Here is a 13,250-nt window from a genome sequence, read left to right on the forward strand (position 1 = left end):
CTGAAAACAATGACAAAAACATGTTGGGTTTGGGGTTGCACCGCTACATATATGGAAAAAGGTTTAGTTTTTCCCCTTTTACTTCAAATCAAATTTCAATTAATCCAGCAGTACATACAGTTGAGTAGGATAAATTGAATATTGAAAATCGCAATACTGTTGTAAAAATCGGATTACTGTATACTCTGGGGCAATTTAGTTAAATAGGACTTAACCTCTTCAACTTTAAAACCTGTAGTCATATAATTACCACCAACCCTTCTCGCAAAAAATATATATATATATATTCCAATGAAAGTCATATATATACGTAAGGAAGATTACAACCGGTTTGTGTCTCGCATGGGAATTACTGGCAATTGAAGTACATTCATAATGCCCAATTAACACGTCATATTCGTGTATTATTTTCCCAACCTACAATCCTGCTTTGCCAGTTTGATGCTTTGCGGTGGAGCTCAGTCAGAGATTTGTAAACAAGAACAGCAGAGCTCAAATGACTGTAGTCATGAGCCCACAGTGTTTTGTGGTTTCATGCACTCTACACACTTGAAATACAGGTTTGATGGCCTTCCTGATGGTTATTTCTGCCTGGCGCACCTATGCCAGTGCCTTTGTGGGCAGCTGTTTCCAGCAATCCTATGCCAGTTAGTGCATCACAAACCACATAAGGGCCTCGATATATATCATTATCTTAGACTAGATGTTTTACTCTTTTAACCCCATCTCCTGATGGAGGAACAAGGTGGAAAAAGTACACACACCCTGTACACAAATAGAAGTACGGATACATTTGCAAAAGAGACTCTCATAAAAGACCCTAAACTGTATTTAAGTTCAAAAGTAATATCCTCGCTTTACACGATCATGCTTTTTGCGGTCGATGAGTGAGTTGGAAAAAGCTGATAATCACCAATTTGATCAAAAGATTGAGTAATACAATATACTAATGCTAATTCTATTTACTAATAAATACTATCCGACTTAAACAATGTGTGTACCAGTACCTAAGCTACAGTTGACCCCCACCATAGCAAAAATTATTTTAAAAAATGCTGGTAAACATTAACTCCAAAATGTAATAACTACATGTTTACAACATGTCCTTTTTGGATGTTAATGAGGAAAAAAAAGAACATCACTCGTCATTCAGATGATCAGGGTTTTTGCTTAAACTATTACTGTCTTGGTTCAACAAGTCAATACACTTACCATCTACACTAAGGAGCCTACGCCTGCTCCTTTTTGGTTGGTATTGGAAGCTGGCTGTGTCGTACAAGTCCTGGTGCCCACAGGCCACAGTGATTATCTTGTACTACATTGTCTGGTTCCATATGAATGTGCGTGGTTGGAAGTTCGCGTTACTTGCGCTGAGCGTTGAAAGCTATTTTGCGTTAAAGAGATGTTAAAATGAAATAAATAACACACCTACTGCAGCTTGTTTCTTTTTTTTACCTGAATAAAATGTTTTTCGGACTTTTTACCAGTCCAAAAACATGAACACTATTACTTTGTGATTGGATGGTTGATGTAGCAAAGGTGGAACTTCCAACTCGCAACGCAGTGGATTTCTGCTAACAGGACAAGGCTAAAAATAGATGGGCTTTCATCTACACTACGGCAGCAGCAAACTATCTGAACAAGGGTGTGTTTGTGTGGATCCAGTAAATAACGTCATTTATAGATTGCACAAAGGATAACATTACAGTCGATCAGTGATTTTGCATAGATTGCAAAATACCGACCGATTTTGACCCACTCAATCAGATCGGTGTAAAGTCCAGTAACATTTTTCTTGTCCGATACATTGCTATTGTAGTTGATGCTTCCTGGTTCATATTTGTCTTCTGTTTCTATTAATATTGCCAGAGTGTTTTCTTAGCGTTGTATGTGTACCTTGTAATAGCTGTAATTTTGCATGTGTTAACATATGAACTATAACTGCTTTAATCAGAAATGACTTCCCGGAAGCATCAGTGTTTGTACAGTCAGCGTTGAAAAACAAAAACAAGAGTGCAAACAGTAATGCATGAAACAAGAACTGGAAGCTTGTTTTTGTTTCTTTTACCGTAACAATTAAGTCATATGGAGTCATTTCAGCCCAGTTAGTAAACAAGCTTGTTGACTGTTATATGTGAGCAAGCATGTGATTTAAAAATAATTTTAGATCCATCTACTCAGTCAATCCTTCTTTTTTTTTTTTAAAGAACAAAAATATTTAGCAGTCCTGTGATTGGCAGCCGACCAGTCCAGGGTGTACGCTGCCTTTCATCCCAAGTCCCTTGGGATAGGCTTCAGTACACCCTAGTGTGGATTAACAGCACAGAAAATAGATGGATCGCGGTTTATCAGTCTAGTAGCGTTACTGGTCAATTAGTTTAGTTTATAAAGTACTTATATTTAGGGATTCACTCCTATGGGGGCTACCACACACATGAAGACAAATGATAGGCCTATAGGAAAATGTATGGATGACTTCCTGCGGCTTTCCACACCATTTTAGTTGCCACAGATTGTAATGAGGACCAAGTGGCAAACATCACACGTACAACACTGCTGTGGTGTGTGGAGAAGTCAGTTAATAAAATCAGGCGTCAATCAAAAATGCACTATACAAATGAAGAGTGCAGCAGATTAATGTAAAACAGATAAATCAGAGTCAAGATTAGATACCGTATTTGCATGTGAGAACAGAAGCACAAGTGACATCTGTCCATTTTACTATTATCTTGTTGGCTGCCAGTGTGTGCGGCACCGTGGTAGAGATGACCTGCAATCTGGTTGTCACAATAGAACCAGTCATCTGGATGAGCTATAAAAGGTTAAGTCATTCAGTTACAGTAAGTGTCATGGGCGTTGATTGATCCACAATATTACAAGTTAGACAAGAATGATTCTGGTGATATAGTTTTTTCCCCATATACCCCAAACGCTGCATTGCAACATGTTGCGATATGAAAGCTAAAACAGAATGAGTAGCTTTATTAGTATCAAATATAAAAAACAACGACAAAAAAAGTATCTTCATATACATGCACCACAAGAAATGTGGCATGCTAAATAAGGTAAGAATTTAAATTACAGCATGTTTACATTTGGCGACACTATTTACCTTTGTGTTTGCTTTTTTTATACAGTAATGCTCATCCTTCACACAATTGGCTTCATTATCATATTAGTCATCTGACACGTATCAACATGTCTTTATTTGGGAGTATGTTGTCTATAAACATGCAACACAATGTGTTCTATGCAAAATATTAACATTTTCTCACATGTTCAGCCAAAGTATAAAGTCAGAGATCCAGCTTGACCTCATCAAGACCCATCAAAGGAATCAAAATCATGCTGCATTCAAGTCTATAAAAAAAAATGGAATTATTTCTCAGCCTCCTTCCATCCTCTGGCATTCCTACCAAATTTGTACACCAGTCTGCGTCCGTCTACTCGTTCTAGGATTTCCCTTTTGTAGTAATATCTGTGAGAAAAAAAAGATGTCCACTTACTGAAACAGAAAGTGGCTGTGAGACTCAATCAATCTCTATTTAATAAAGCCCTTTAAAAACATTACAAAAAAAAAAAACGCAACACAGAGTGCTTGTGAGAGATAAAAACTGTCAATGGAGGAAAAGCAGTGACACAGAAAAGAAACCATCCCCTTCCATTTCCACACATAAATGCATACACACCCCAGCCTACATTAAATTCTAATGTAAATTAACTTTGACACTAAGATTGACATGTGATTGGCAGGTTTTCAAGAGGAGATGGCATGTTCATTAAATCATTCACTACCTGACAAGTAAAAAAAAAAATGGATCTTTGACGTCTTTAGCCATCAATGGTGGTAAATGAGTTAAACAAACTGAAATTGTACAACCTCAGTTTTCAAATTTGATTGTAAAGACACCTACCTTTTTTGCAAACACTTTATCATAAGCAAAATGACTGAGAAAACAGACATCTTCACAGACAAGTATTTTAAATAAAGAACACTTGTCAACATGGGAGTGAAATTCATTTGCTTTGTGAGACTATAACTGGTTCATTGACGTCACCTATTCTTATTTGTGGCCACTCAAACACCTGTTGGCCTGAATGTGAAAAATGCATCGCCACACAGCGCCGAGGCATTTTGCCAAAAATTGAGATAACAATGGCAAAGAGCCGTTAACCAGACGATCAACAATGCTGGCTGGTGACTCGGCTTTCTTCAAATGATGTCACTGGCCGGAGATTGACAGACATAAGCATTTTTGTTGTTAAGCGTGTTGCTATGGGTTTAATTATGAATCTGTGTGGGTTGCGTTGAAAAACAAACTAACCAAAGCATGCTGAAAATAATTTTATTACTGAAAGTTGGTTGGACAAGTTTACTTCACACAAGGTCTTTAAGGTCACTCGGGTTCAGATTATTTGAATCTAAATTTGAAACTATTGCAAAAATCAAGCCAATTAGCAGGGAAAAATAAAATCCTACTGAACTAAAGAAAATAATTATTTCAATGCGGATATGCAACATCAAATAAGATGACAATACAGGATTACATTTTGTTATTCTCTTCTGATTTAAGGAAAACAATGTTGAGCAGTGTTAGATGTGTTTTGCGTGTTTGGGATTAACCACACCAGTTCTTGAATCTTATGTAAATAAAATAATTTTGACGGAATTTACATCTTACTAAAACTTAAAACAACAGTAATGGCGCTCAATATGTGTTTGCTGTGTTTTTGTACCTCATTGCCCGACTCAGCTTCTCATAGGTCATGCTGCTGTTGTTTTTCTTCTTGCCCCACAACTGCGCCACTTCCTCTGATTTAAGAAAGCGAAATACCCCTTCTGTCCGATCCTCCCACTTGATCAGACCTGGATTGCGTTCAGGATGCAGTAAAATGTCTCGGATAAATTCCCACAAATGGGACCCCCTTGGATCTGTTATGGAAAAATCAAGATTGAATAGTATGAGTGAACTTGCATGTATTAAGTTTGGAAAAGGCCAAAATAAACAACAAAAACAAACAACTGAATAGACAAAGGTATTGGGACACTGGACCATAAAACAAAAAATTAAAAATAAAGTTAAACTTTAGAATATTTAAAATAGCTGTAAGTGGTCTAATCTTTGAATTCTTTTGTTGGTGAGACTTATTGGCCATTGAGCCAAAAGAGCCTTTGTGAGGTCAGAGGTCATTAATGTTGGATCCCAAGGCGTATCTCACTGAGTAGCAAAGGTAGCAAATGTTGGATTTGTCAACCTTTCTGACGAATCAACATGATGAGAACATGTTAAAGATTTCCGTGCAACAATAAAAAAAAAAAAAAAAAAAAACGTCTGTGACAAGTGAAACTGTTTCAACTGATACGGTCTTAAGAACGCACCTGACCGATTCTCTCTTTTTGGTGAGAGTTGATGGGATGAACTTGGGTTCTTGAGTTCATCCACATCAAACTCACTCAACCATGCAATCACTGACCGTGAACAAAAACAGCGTTTCACAAAGTGTTACCAAAGGGTGTCAAACCCATGTTCGATGCATGTTACATTAGAATTAAGAAAGCTCTCAAGGGACTGGTTATGAATCTGAAACCATCCATCCATTATCTTAGGTCCTTCATCGCCATGACAGACCGCTACCGAGTCAGCGTCACTGCAGACACCGCGCCAATCTCCCTGTCTCTAGCTCTCGTTTTAGTTAATGTCAAGATCCCAAGTTAATTGAAGGCCATTATTTTGGGCAGAATTTTATCACCAACCTGGATTAACAATCAAACCCTGTAAACATGAAACCCTACAAAATCATCATCATGGACAAAACATTCCACAAAGGGCCTTGCATCAAATGTTCAACCTTTACCAAACTATTGATGGTTTGGAAATCAGATCAAAAGCAAAAGGAAAATAGTGGCAGATATTCAAGTACAATGGTAATTTACATATAGAAATACAAACAGTCCAAAATATGTGCAATTTGTACAATGGCCAAAATGCTGGTATATTATTGAGTTTATACTAATTAAAGTCTATAAAATGGACTTTTAAGACAACCTAGGTCTGGTGGGCCATATAAAATAACGTGGAAGGCTGGTCTCCACCCATGGGCCTTGAGTTTGACATACAATTTATGATCTAGAAGGTCCAGCCAAAAATGATTTAGCAGTTTAAGAAATGTCCCAATACTTTTGTCTATATGTGAATGTGGGATTATATTTTTCTTACTGTGTTTTTTGACCTGACGTTGACGACTGTAGGACATTTCTGAGAAACAGAGATTACTTGGGTGATTTTTTCTTTCTCAGAAAAGAGGAATGCTACAGTATTGAGAGAATATATTGAAAATTCCTTACCAGGACTGGAAGGGGTAGGTGAGACAGCCGGTATATGAGGTTGACTCATTAGGTCATGGCCATCTATGTCAGCAAAATGTAACAGAATGAAATATGTTTTGGTCAATACTTGAATCAAAAGTATATATTTTTTTTAAATCAAATAACTCATTTAATTTATAGATTTACTGTACCTGTTTGTGGATAGCAGACTTCTGAAAAGGGACAGGAAATGTCTACTGCAAAAATCATAATCATGGGAAAATTAGATTTTTTTTATATTATGCAAGAAATGAATTTAAACTTGTTTTCTGGCAACATTAAATTTCTTACATTCTGGTTTTAATTCCAGTTGACTGATTTCCACATGGTATTCTGCACATAGATGAAAGGGTCAAAAGAAAATTTGTACAAAGGCTTTACTGGTGTGAAACCTATTTCATCACCCCTTGTACAATGTTATGATATTCAGAAAATGCATTATATATATATATATATATATATAATCTGTACCGCTTCTCCCTTCGGGCAGTCGGTGGGGGACACCCTGAACTGGTTGCCAGCCAATCGCAGGGTACACAGAGACGAACAACCATCCGAGCTCACACTCATACCTAGGGGCAATTTAGAGTGTTCAATCGACCTGCCATGCATGTTTCTGGAATGTGGGAGGAAACCGGAGTTACCGGAGGAAACCCACGCAGGCACGGGGAGAACATGCAAACTCCACACAGGAAGGCCGGAGCCGGGATCAAACCCACGAGCGCTGCTGTCTCTCACTGTGAGGCCATCGTGCTAACTAGTCGGGCCAGAGGTCGTGGGATGGATTACTGCACGGTTTTCTTGTGTGGAGTTAGCATGTAGAATTTTTTTTTTTTTTTTTTAGAATTAGAAATCCCTTTATTGTCATTGTACTCAAGAGTGCAACGAGATTAGAGAGCTCCCCTCTCCAGTGCAATACAACAATAATACAGACGTTCCAAAAACATGTGTGACAGGTTGATTGGACACACTAAATTGCCCCTATAAGTATGAGTGTGAGCATGGTATAAATTCTAATGATTCATGCGCCATACAAATAAAAAAACACTAAGCAAAACTGGTATAAATCCACCAGCCATGACTAAATGATTTTTTTCCCCCAACTACAATGTAAGACATATAATTAGCCTTATAACTTTCACAGTATGCTACGGTTTGTTACATAAAATTAATACTATACTTTATTTACGCTCGTCCAAAATGATACTAAGCATTGTAAAGTATAATGTTCCATCATGACCTTCAAACCTGTTGTATGACGAGTTACATCATTCCATGCATTTCGGAATGCCTTTAATGACATGTTTATTCAGGGCTAGCTCCCCATGAGGCTAAAAAGGCAGATGATACGGGAACCATGAACACTGGGGGGAGGAGGAGGTGGATTTAGTGGCAAAAATCAGGTGAGAATTCACCTTCTGTATAATTATGTTCAAACAAATAACTCATCATTTCAAGTCAAAAGGAAAGAATGTCAGAATTCTGAGAATAAATTCAGAATTCCGACTTTAAAGTGAGAATTCTGACTTTAATCTCAGAATTCTCACTTTAAAGTCAGAATTCTGAGAATAAAGTCAGAATCCTTCCAACGTTTTTTTTTTTCCTTCATGGCCCTAATCCTCTTCAGTGCAATAGAAACTTACTCACCTGATTTGTTTGACAGTAACGAAACATTCATATATATATATATATATATATATATATAAAAAAAGTTACATTTTTAATTTTAAAACACTATATAAAATCTCGCCTAGGGTGCTGCATTGGCTAGGGCCGTTCCTTGGTGTAATTGATTATAACGTAAATCATTTCCATATTGTCATACGGTGAGACAGTATGCCACTCATGTTTTTGTAAACTAGATTCTTAAATAACCTTATAAGACACAGCATTTAATTGCTCTTCCTGACTCTGTGGCATTACTATACACCCGACTTTGAAGACACGCACCGGCCCACTTGAGCTGTGTTATACTGTGGAAGAGAATGGCCCCAAGGCTTCCTGCAGCATGGACAAAGTCCTGGTAGGTCATGTTACAGAGCTGGTGGCCATCCATGTCAAAGTTTTGGAAGGGGATCCTGGAGGCATCAATCTGGTTTATTTCCATGACCTGCTGCAGCCACTCCCACACTTGATATTTACTCCAGAACTGTGGCTGGGAATCGTGAGGCCACCAGCGACTACTGGTGTACCCAGGCATCACTATTGGCACTGGGGGCAGGCACAAAATATCTTATCATTATTTCTTGGTGATTACTTCATAACATCATCACATGCCTTACTCAGGAGGCAGATATGGGTGTACTGGAGTGAGTTATTGGCCTCACCATCAGGATAGTAGTTGGTCGAAGTCCAGTGGTTACTGGTTAGCTGACTGTCCAGATTGGTGTTTGAAGTTGCGCTCATATTGCTGCAAAACACATTCAAAATAGCCAGGATGAAGCAGGAGAAGAGAAATTCAAAAATGAGGAAATCAAGCGAATCCATATGCAGGATAAAGAGTAACAACACATTTCAGCAATATGTTGTAGACGTTTTAACCATTTTGGCAATTCGTACAGGTAACAGTAACATGATACGTGTCATTGCTAGTCCAGCAATAAGCACTACTGCATCGCCATTTGAGTAAAAATATTCTCCTAATATGCTGTTGTTTCAACTTTTAGAAGTGCAAGTGAAACTAGATCAAGCTGTGAAGCTATTATCTTTTAGGTAAGAAAACAACATAATTGCCACAGAGGCATTTATTTATATATTTGCAAACTTGATTTATTTTCAAAAGATTTCCAGTTTCCAACAGTTTTAAATGAAGCAGAAAAAGAATAACAATTTAAATAGTTCGACACAACTATTATTACGGATGAACTGAATAGATTTTTTGAAGGGATAATCTAGTTAAATTTTCTTGCAAAGAATGAACTAGTAGGAGTCCTGCATTTATCCGTCTTGTGCACTGTGGCACTGCTTGAATGGTCAATAAAACATTTCATACTCGGCCTCAATCTAGTTCCTTCTAATTCAATGACTTAGCAAATGTAAAATATCTTCACAGACATTATTAACCACAAATAGTTACTGTTTAAATCCAACAAGCTTGTAGTTAAACAACTGTGTGGCAAGTTAGAGTTAGATATGGATGCCGTTTGATCACAGTGCAATTAAATTAAACAGTCTGATGAAAACAACAATGAGTTTGATTCTTTTTGCTTCCCTTCTCCATTCAACGTCTGCGTCATGCCTTCATAAAACACTTCAACTTCAACATCATAAACAGATATATCTGGCAAATCTGGTTCTGGCACAGATCACACTGGGATTTTGCCAAAAGATTAATCGTCACGCCAAACAACATCTTCACTTTTGAGTGCATATCCTCCAAAAGCACAGCTACTTGCAAAATTCCCCCAGCAAATGTGACATTCAGCGTACTGTATTGTACTGAAAAAGTAAACAGTAGACATCGGTCTCTCATTATACAGAGGAACAGGTGTGTCAGAATGTGCAATCAAGGAGAATGTTATTATTGTTAGGTTTCTCAATACCATGTGGAGTCACAATGTTGGAACTGACAGGTTTAAAACATATTTGCATGTTTGTGAATTTACTCCATTACATGGTGGCTTATTTAATGGCTCAATGTGACGATGACGACGGACATTGGGATATTGCATTTATAATTAAAGTGTAACAGTTTATTATGTTACTTATATACTGAAAGGAACAGCGCTCATTATGTAAATAATAAATTCCCCATAGCTCTATCAATCCATTTTCAGTGCTGCTTATCCTGTGACGGGGGTCGTGGGGTGCTGAAAACAAGCCCAGCTGAGTTTGGCCCAAAGGAAGACTTCACCATGAGCTGTTTGTCAGTCAGTCGCAGGGCACGTATAGAGATGGGCAACATTTGCGGTCATATTCACAGCGTCACTGTGTGGTAACTGAACACATGCTGCTACACCAGGCATGCGAATGTGCCTCTACACCATCAGTCACTCCCGTAGATATAGACAAGGCAAGATATAAACAAACCAAAACCTATCCAGGAACACCCATCTGTACATATTTTGGACTTCTTTTGGAAAGTATCTTTTACATTTAACATCCACCCATCCAAACAGTTTGACACCAGAAATAATAAAACATCTTTTAAATGAATGAGACCGGACGATTTTAATTTAAATAATTTTCTGTAATCATTTCGTCAGCCTACCAGTGCTGTAGTTTGGTCCAACCAGGCCTGCAAGAGCTCTCACTCCCACATTAGCTGAATAAAGATCATTGAAGTTCTCGCAGATTACAAATACTCTTTGCACAAACGTTGACATTAAGATAGGTAAAGAATTTGAATTGTAATCGTAGGTGCTTCCCACTACAATGGATATTTAATCCTTCTCACTTCCTTATGTGACTCCAATTGGCTCTTCTTGCTTGCTTCACACAGGTTGATATTTGCATAGACACACACATGCACACACCTGGCACACTTTAATACTTTTATACTCCCTGTTGGCTCAGGTCCCACTTTCTTTTCTATTGCACACTCAAGCAGAAAAGAATAGGCTTGTAAAGAGACTGACGGTATCTGACACACTTGGAACCAGCTCCACAGAGGGAAAATGGAATTGCTCATATAACTTCTTGAAATAATGGTTTACTTTTAAGAAAAAAAAGAAACTCCCTTGTTGTCATAAAGTACACAGCTTATTTTTGGTTCATCTTGATAAATGGGGTTCTGCCAGTCCACTTAAAAAAAAATCACTTCCTCTACAACAAAATAGGTGGAAAATATTAGGTGAGCTTTGAACGTTGCGTATTTAAGCTCTGTAGTTCTAAATTAAACCTGCTAATGAACTATTAATGTGAACCTACTACAGTTAGTCAGTTACCGACAAGTTAATCTTCTCCAGCGCAATGAATGAGCTCACCACATTACGAGCCTTTACATCAAATCTTAAAATAACTTTGACACATCGCTGCAGGTGGAAAAGATAAAAGCAACGATTACAGAACAAGCACAACTAAGGAAGTATTTTCTGCATCATATTTTTGCGTGGCGACACGGTGGCCTGACTGGCTAGCACAATGGCCTCACAGTGAGAGACAGCGGCGGTTGTGGGTTCAATCCCGGCTCCAGCCATCCTGTGTGGAGTTTGCATGTTCTCCCCGTGCCTGCGTGGGTTTCCTCCAGGTACTCCGGTTTCCTCCCACATTCCAAAAACATGCATGGCAGGTCGATTGAACACTCTAAATTGCCCCTAGGTATGAGTGTGAGCGCGCATGGTTGTTTGTCTCTGTGTGCCCTGCAATTGGCTGGCAACTTGTTCAGGGTGTCCCACGCCTACTGCCCAAAGATAGCTGGGATAGGCTCCAGCACCCCCGCGACCCCAGTGAGGAGAAGCAGTACTGAAAATGGATGGGTGGATATTTTTGCGTGTTTAAGATGTAGCACTTGCAGAGAAATAAGTAATTTAATATAAGGACTATGTTACCTAGTGCCCAAAAACTAAACATGTCAAAATCCAAAACACAAAATTATCCCAAGTCCAAAACAAAAATAATTAAAGTAACTAATCAAACACGAGGAAACCATCTTGACTCGGACTAAGACAGCAAACATGCAAACATGAAGACTTGACAAACACAATGAGCAATAAAGACAAAGAAAACGAGAAACTAAATACAAACGGACTAGACAACTCGGAACAACTGAACAAGACACAAAGTGTAAAAGGGTATGATTGGGTAACACAAGGGATTGGGAAAACGAGAAGAAACGGAGGAAACCTGCTTGACTAGGACTAGGACAGCAAACAATAGCAGTTAGATGTGACAAAGATAAGGAACCAACAAAAACTGAAAGAAAGCTGAAAACTAAATACAAAATGATGAGATGACACGGAACTGGACAAGACACAAAGTGTTAGAGGGAGTTAATTGGGTAACACAAAGTATGGGGCACACTAGCACAGGTGGACAGGATAATCAAATGAGCCAGACACATACACCAGAACACAAGGAAAACATGAAACTGAATTCTAACTCAAAAGCAAAACTATCGACCGATCAGGGAAGACCAGACTAGAGGATCTTGGCGGGACCCGCCGATGGACGAACCGGAGGCCAGAAGAGAGGGTCTTGGCGGGTCCAGTTTGGTGGCGACCCAGAGGCCAGAAGAGAGGTTCTTGAGGCGGCCAGTCTGGTGGCCATCCCGTAGGACAAGAGTGTCTTAGCAAAGCCAATCCAGTGGCTGTTCTAGAGGCCGGACGAGAAGTGCAGGAGGCCGCAGGGGTTGTGTCACTAGTGCAGAGTCAGAGGGAGGCTGCACAGCCTGTGCTTCTAGAAGAGATCCAGAAGGCGGCCTCCATAGGGCGGCCAAAGGGTTTGCACCAAAGGAACAGAGTCAGGGGGTGGCTGCAGGGCTTCCACTGCTGGGGCATGGTTGGATACTGACCACACGGTTTGATCAGCCACAGGACGGTTGGAGGGCAGCTGCAGTGCCTGCGTAGACGGAGGAAGGTCAGAAGGCGGCCGCGGAGCCTGCGGCGCCGGAGGAACGTCATAGGGCGGCCGCTGAGCCTGCGCCGCCTGAGAAAGGTCTGAGGGCAGCCGCGGAGCCTGTGCCGCCAGAGGGAGTTCAGAGGGTGGCTGCGGACGTCACTTTCGGCGCGACAGGACGTCACTTTCGGCGCGACATCTTTTCCTCCGCTTTTATCCACCGGGCGAGTAAACGCAACTATGGTTTCGTGCACCACCACATGCAACACTTGCACCTTTCTCATGGAAAGACTCTCCCTGCTAGAGGGACGTGTCCGCCAGCTAGAGCAGAGTAATGTGGTAAGCGTAAACGTGGCGGACACGACTGTTAGCACGGGTTGTAGCCAAC

At 39.6% G+C, this 13,250-nt stretch overlaps 1 protein-coding gene across 2 annotated transcripts; it reads right to left on the reverse strand.

The window, feature by feature from the left end:
- Window positions 1-2,967: 2,967 nt before the first annotated feature.
- ehf (ets homologous factor) lies at window positions 2,968-11,113 on the reverse strand. Of its 2 annotated transcripts, XM_088299675.1 has the most exons (9): window positions 10,578-11,110; window positions 8,695-8,777; window positions 8,318-8,578; window positions 6,659-6,700; window positions 6,520-6,564; window positions 6,347-6,409; window positions 6,219-6,257; window positions 4,738-4,933; window positions 2,968-3,478 (listed from the first exon to the last, which is right to left on the reverse strand). In XM_088299675.1, the coding sequence occupies exons 2-9, from the start codon at window positions 8,771-8,773 to the stop codon at window positions 3,379-3,381; spliced, it is 825 nt and encodes a 274-aa protein (XP_088155801.1). In that variant the 5' UTR covers window positions 8,774-8,777; window positions 10,578-11,110; the 3' UTR covers window positions 2,968-3,378. The 2 variants fall into 2 exon arrangements, with proteins under 2 accessions (XP_088155801.1, XP_088155802.1); XM_088299676.1 differs by lacking the exon at window positions 6,219-6,257 and having other exon boundaries at window positions 10,578-11,113.
- Between the last annotated feature and the right edge of the window lie 2,137 nt (window positions 11,114-13,250).

The sequence above is a fragment of the Idiotropiscis lumnitzeri genome, chromosome 6 (genome assembly GCF_059441095.1).
Source record: "Idiotropiscis lumnitzeri isolate Australia: NSW breed Sydney's pygmy pipehorse chromosome 6, RoL_Ilum_1.0, whole genome shotgun sequence".
Classification (NCBI taxonomy): domain Eukaryota; kingdom Metazoa; phylum Chordata; class Actinopteri; order Syngnathiformes; family Syngnathidae; genus Idiotropiscis; species Idiotropiscis lumnitzeri.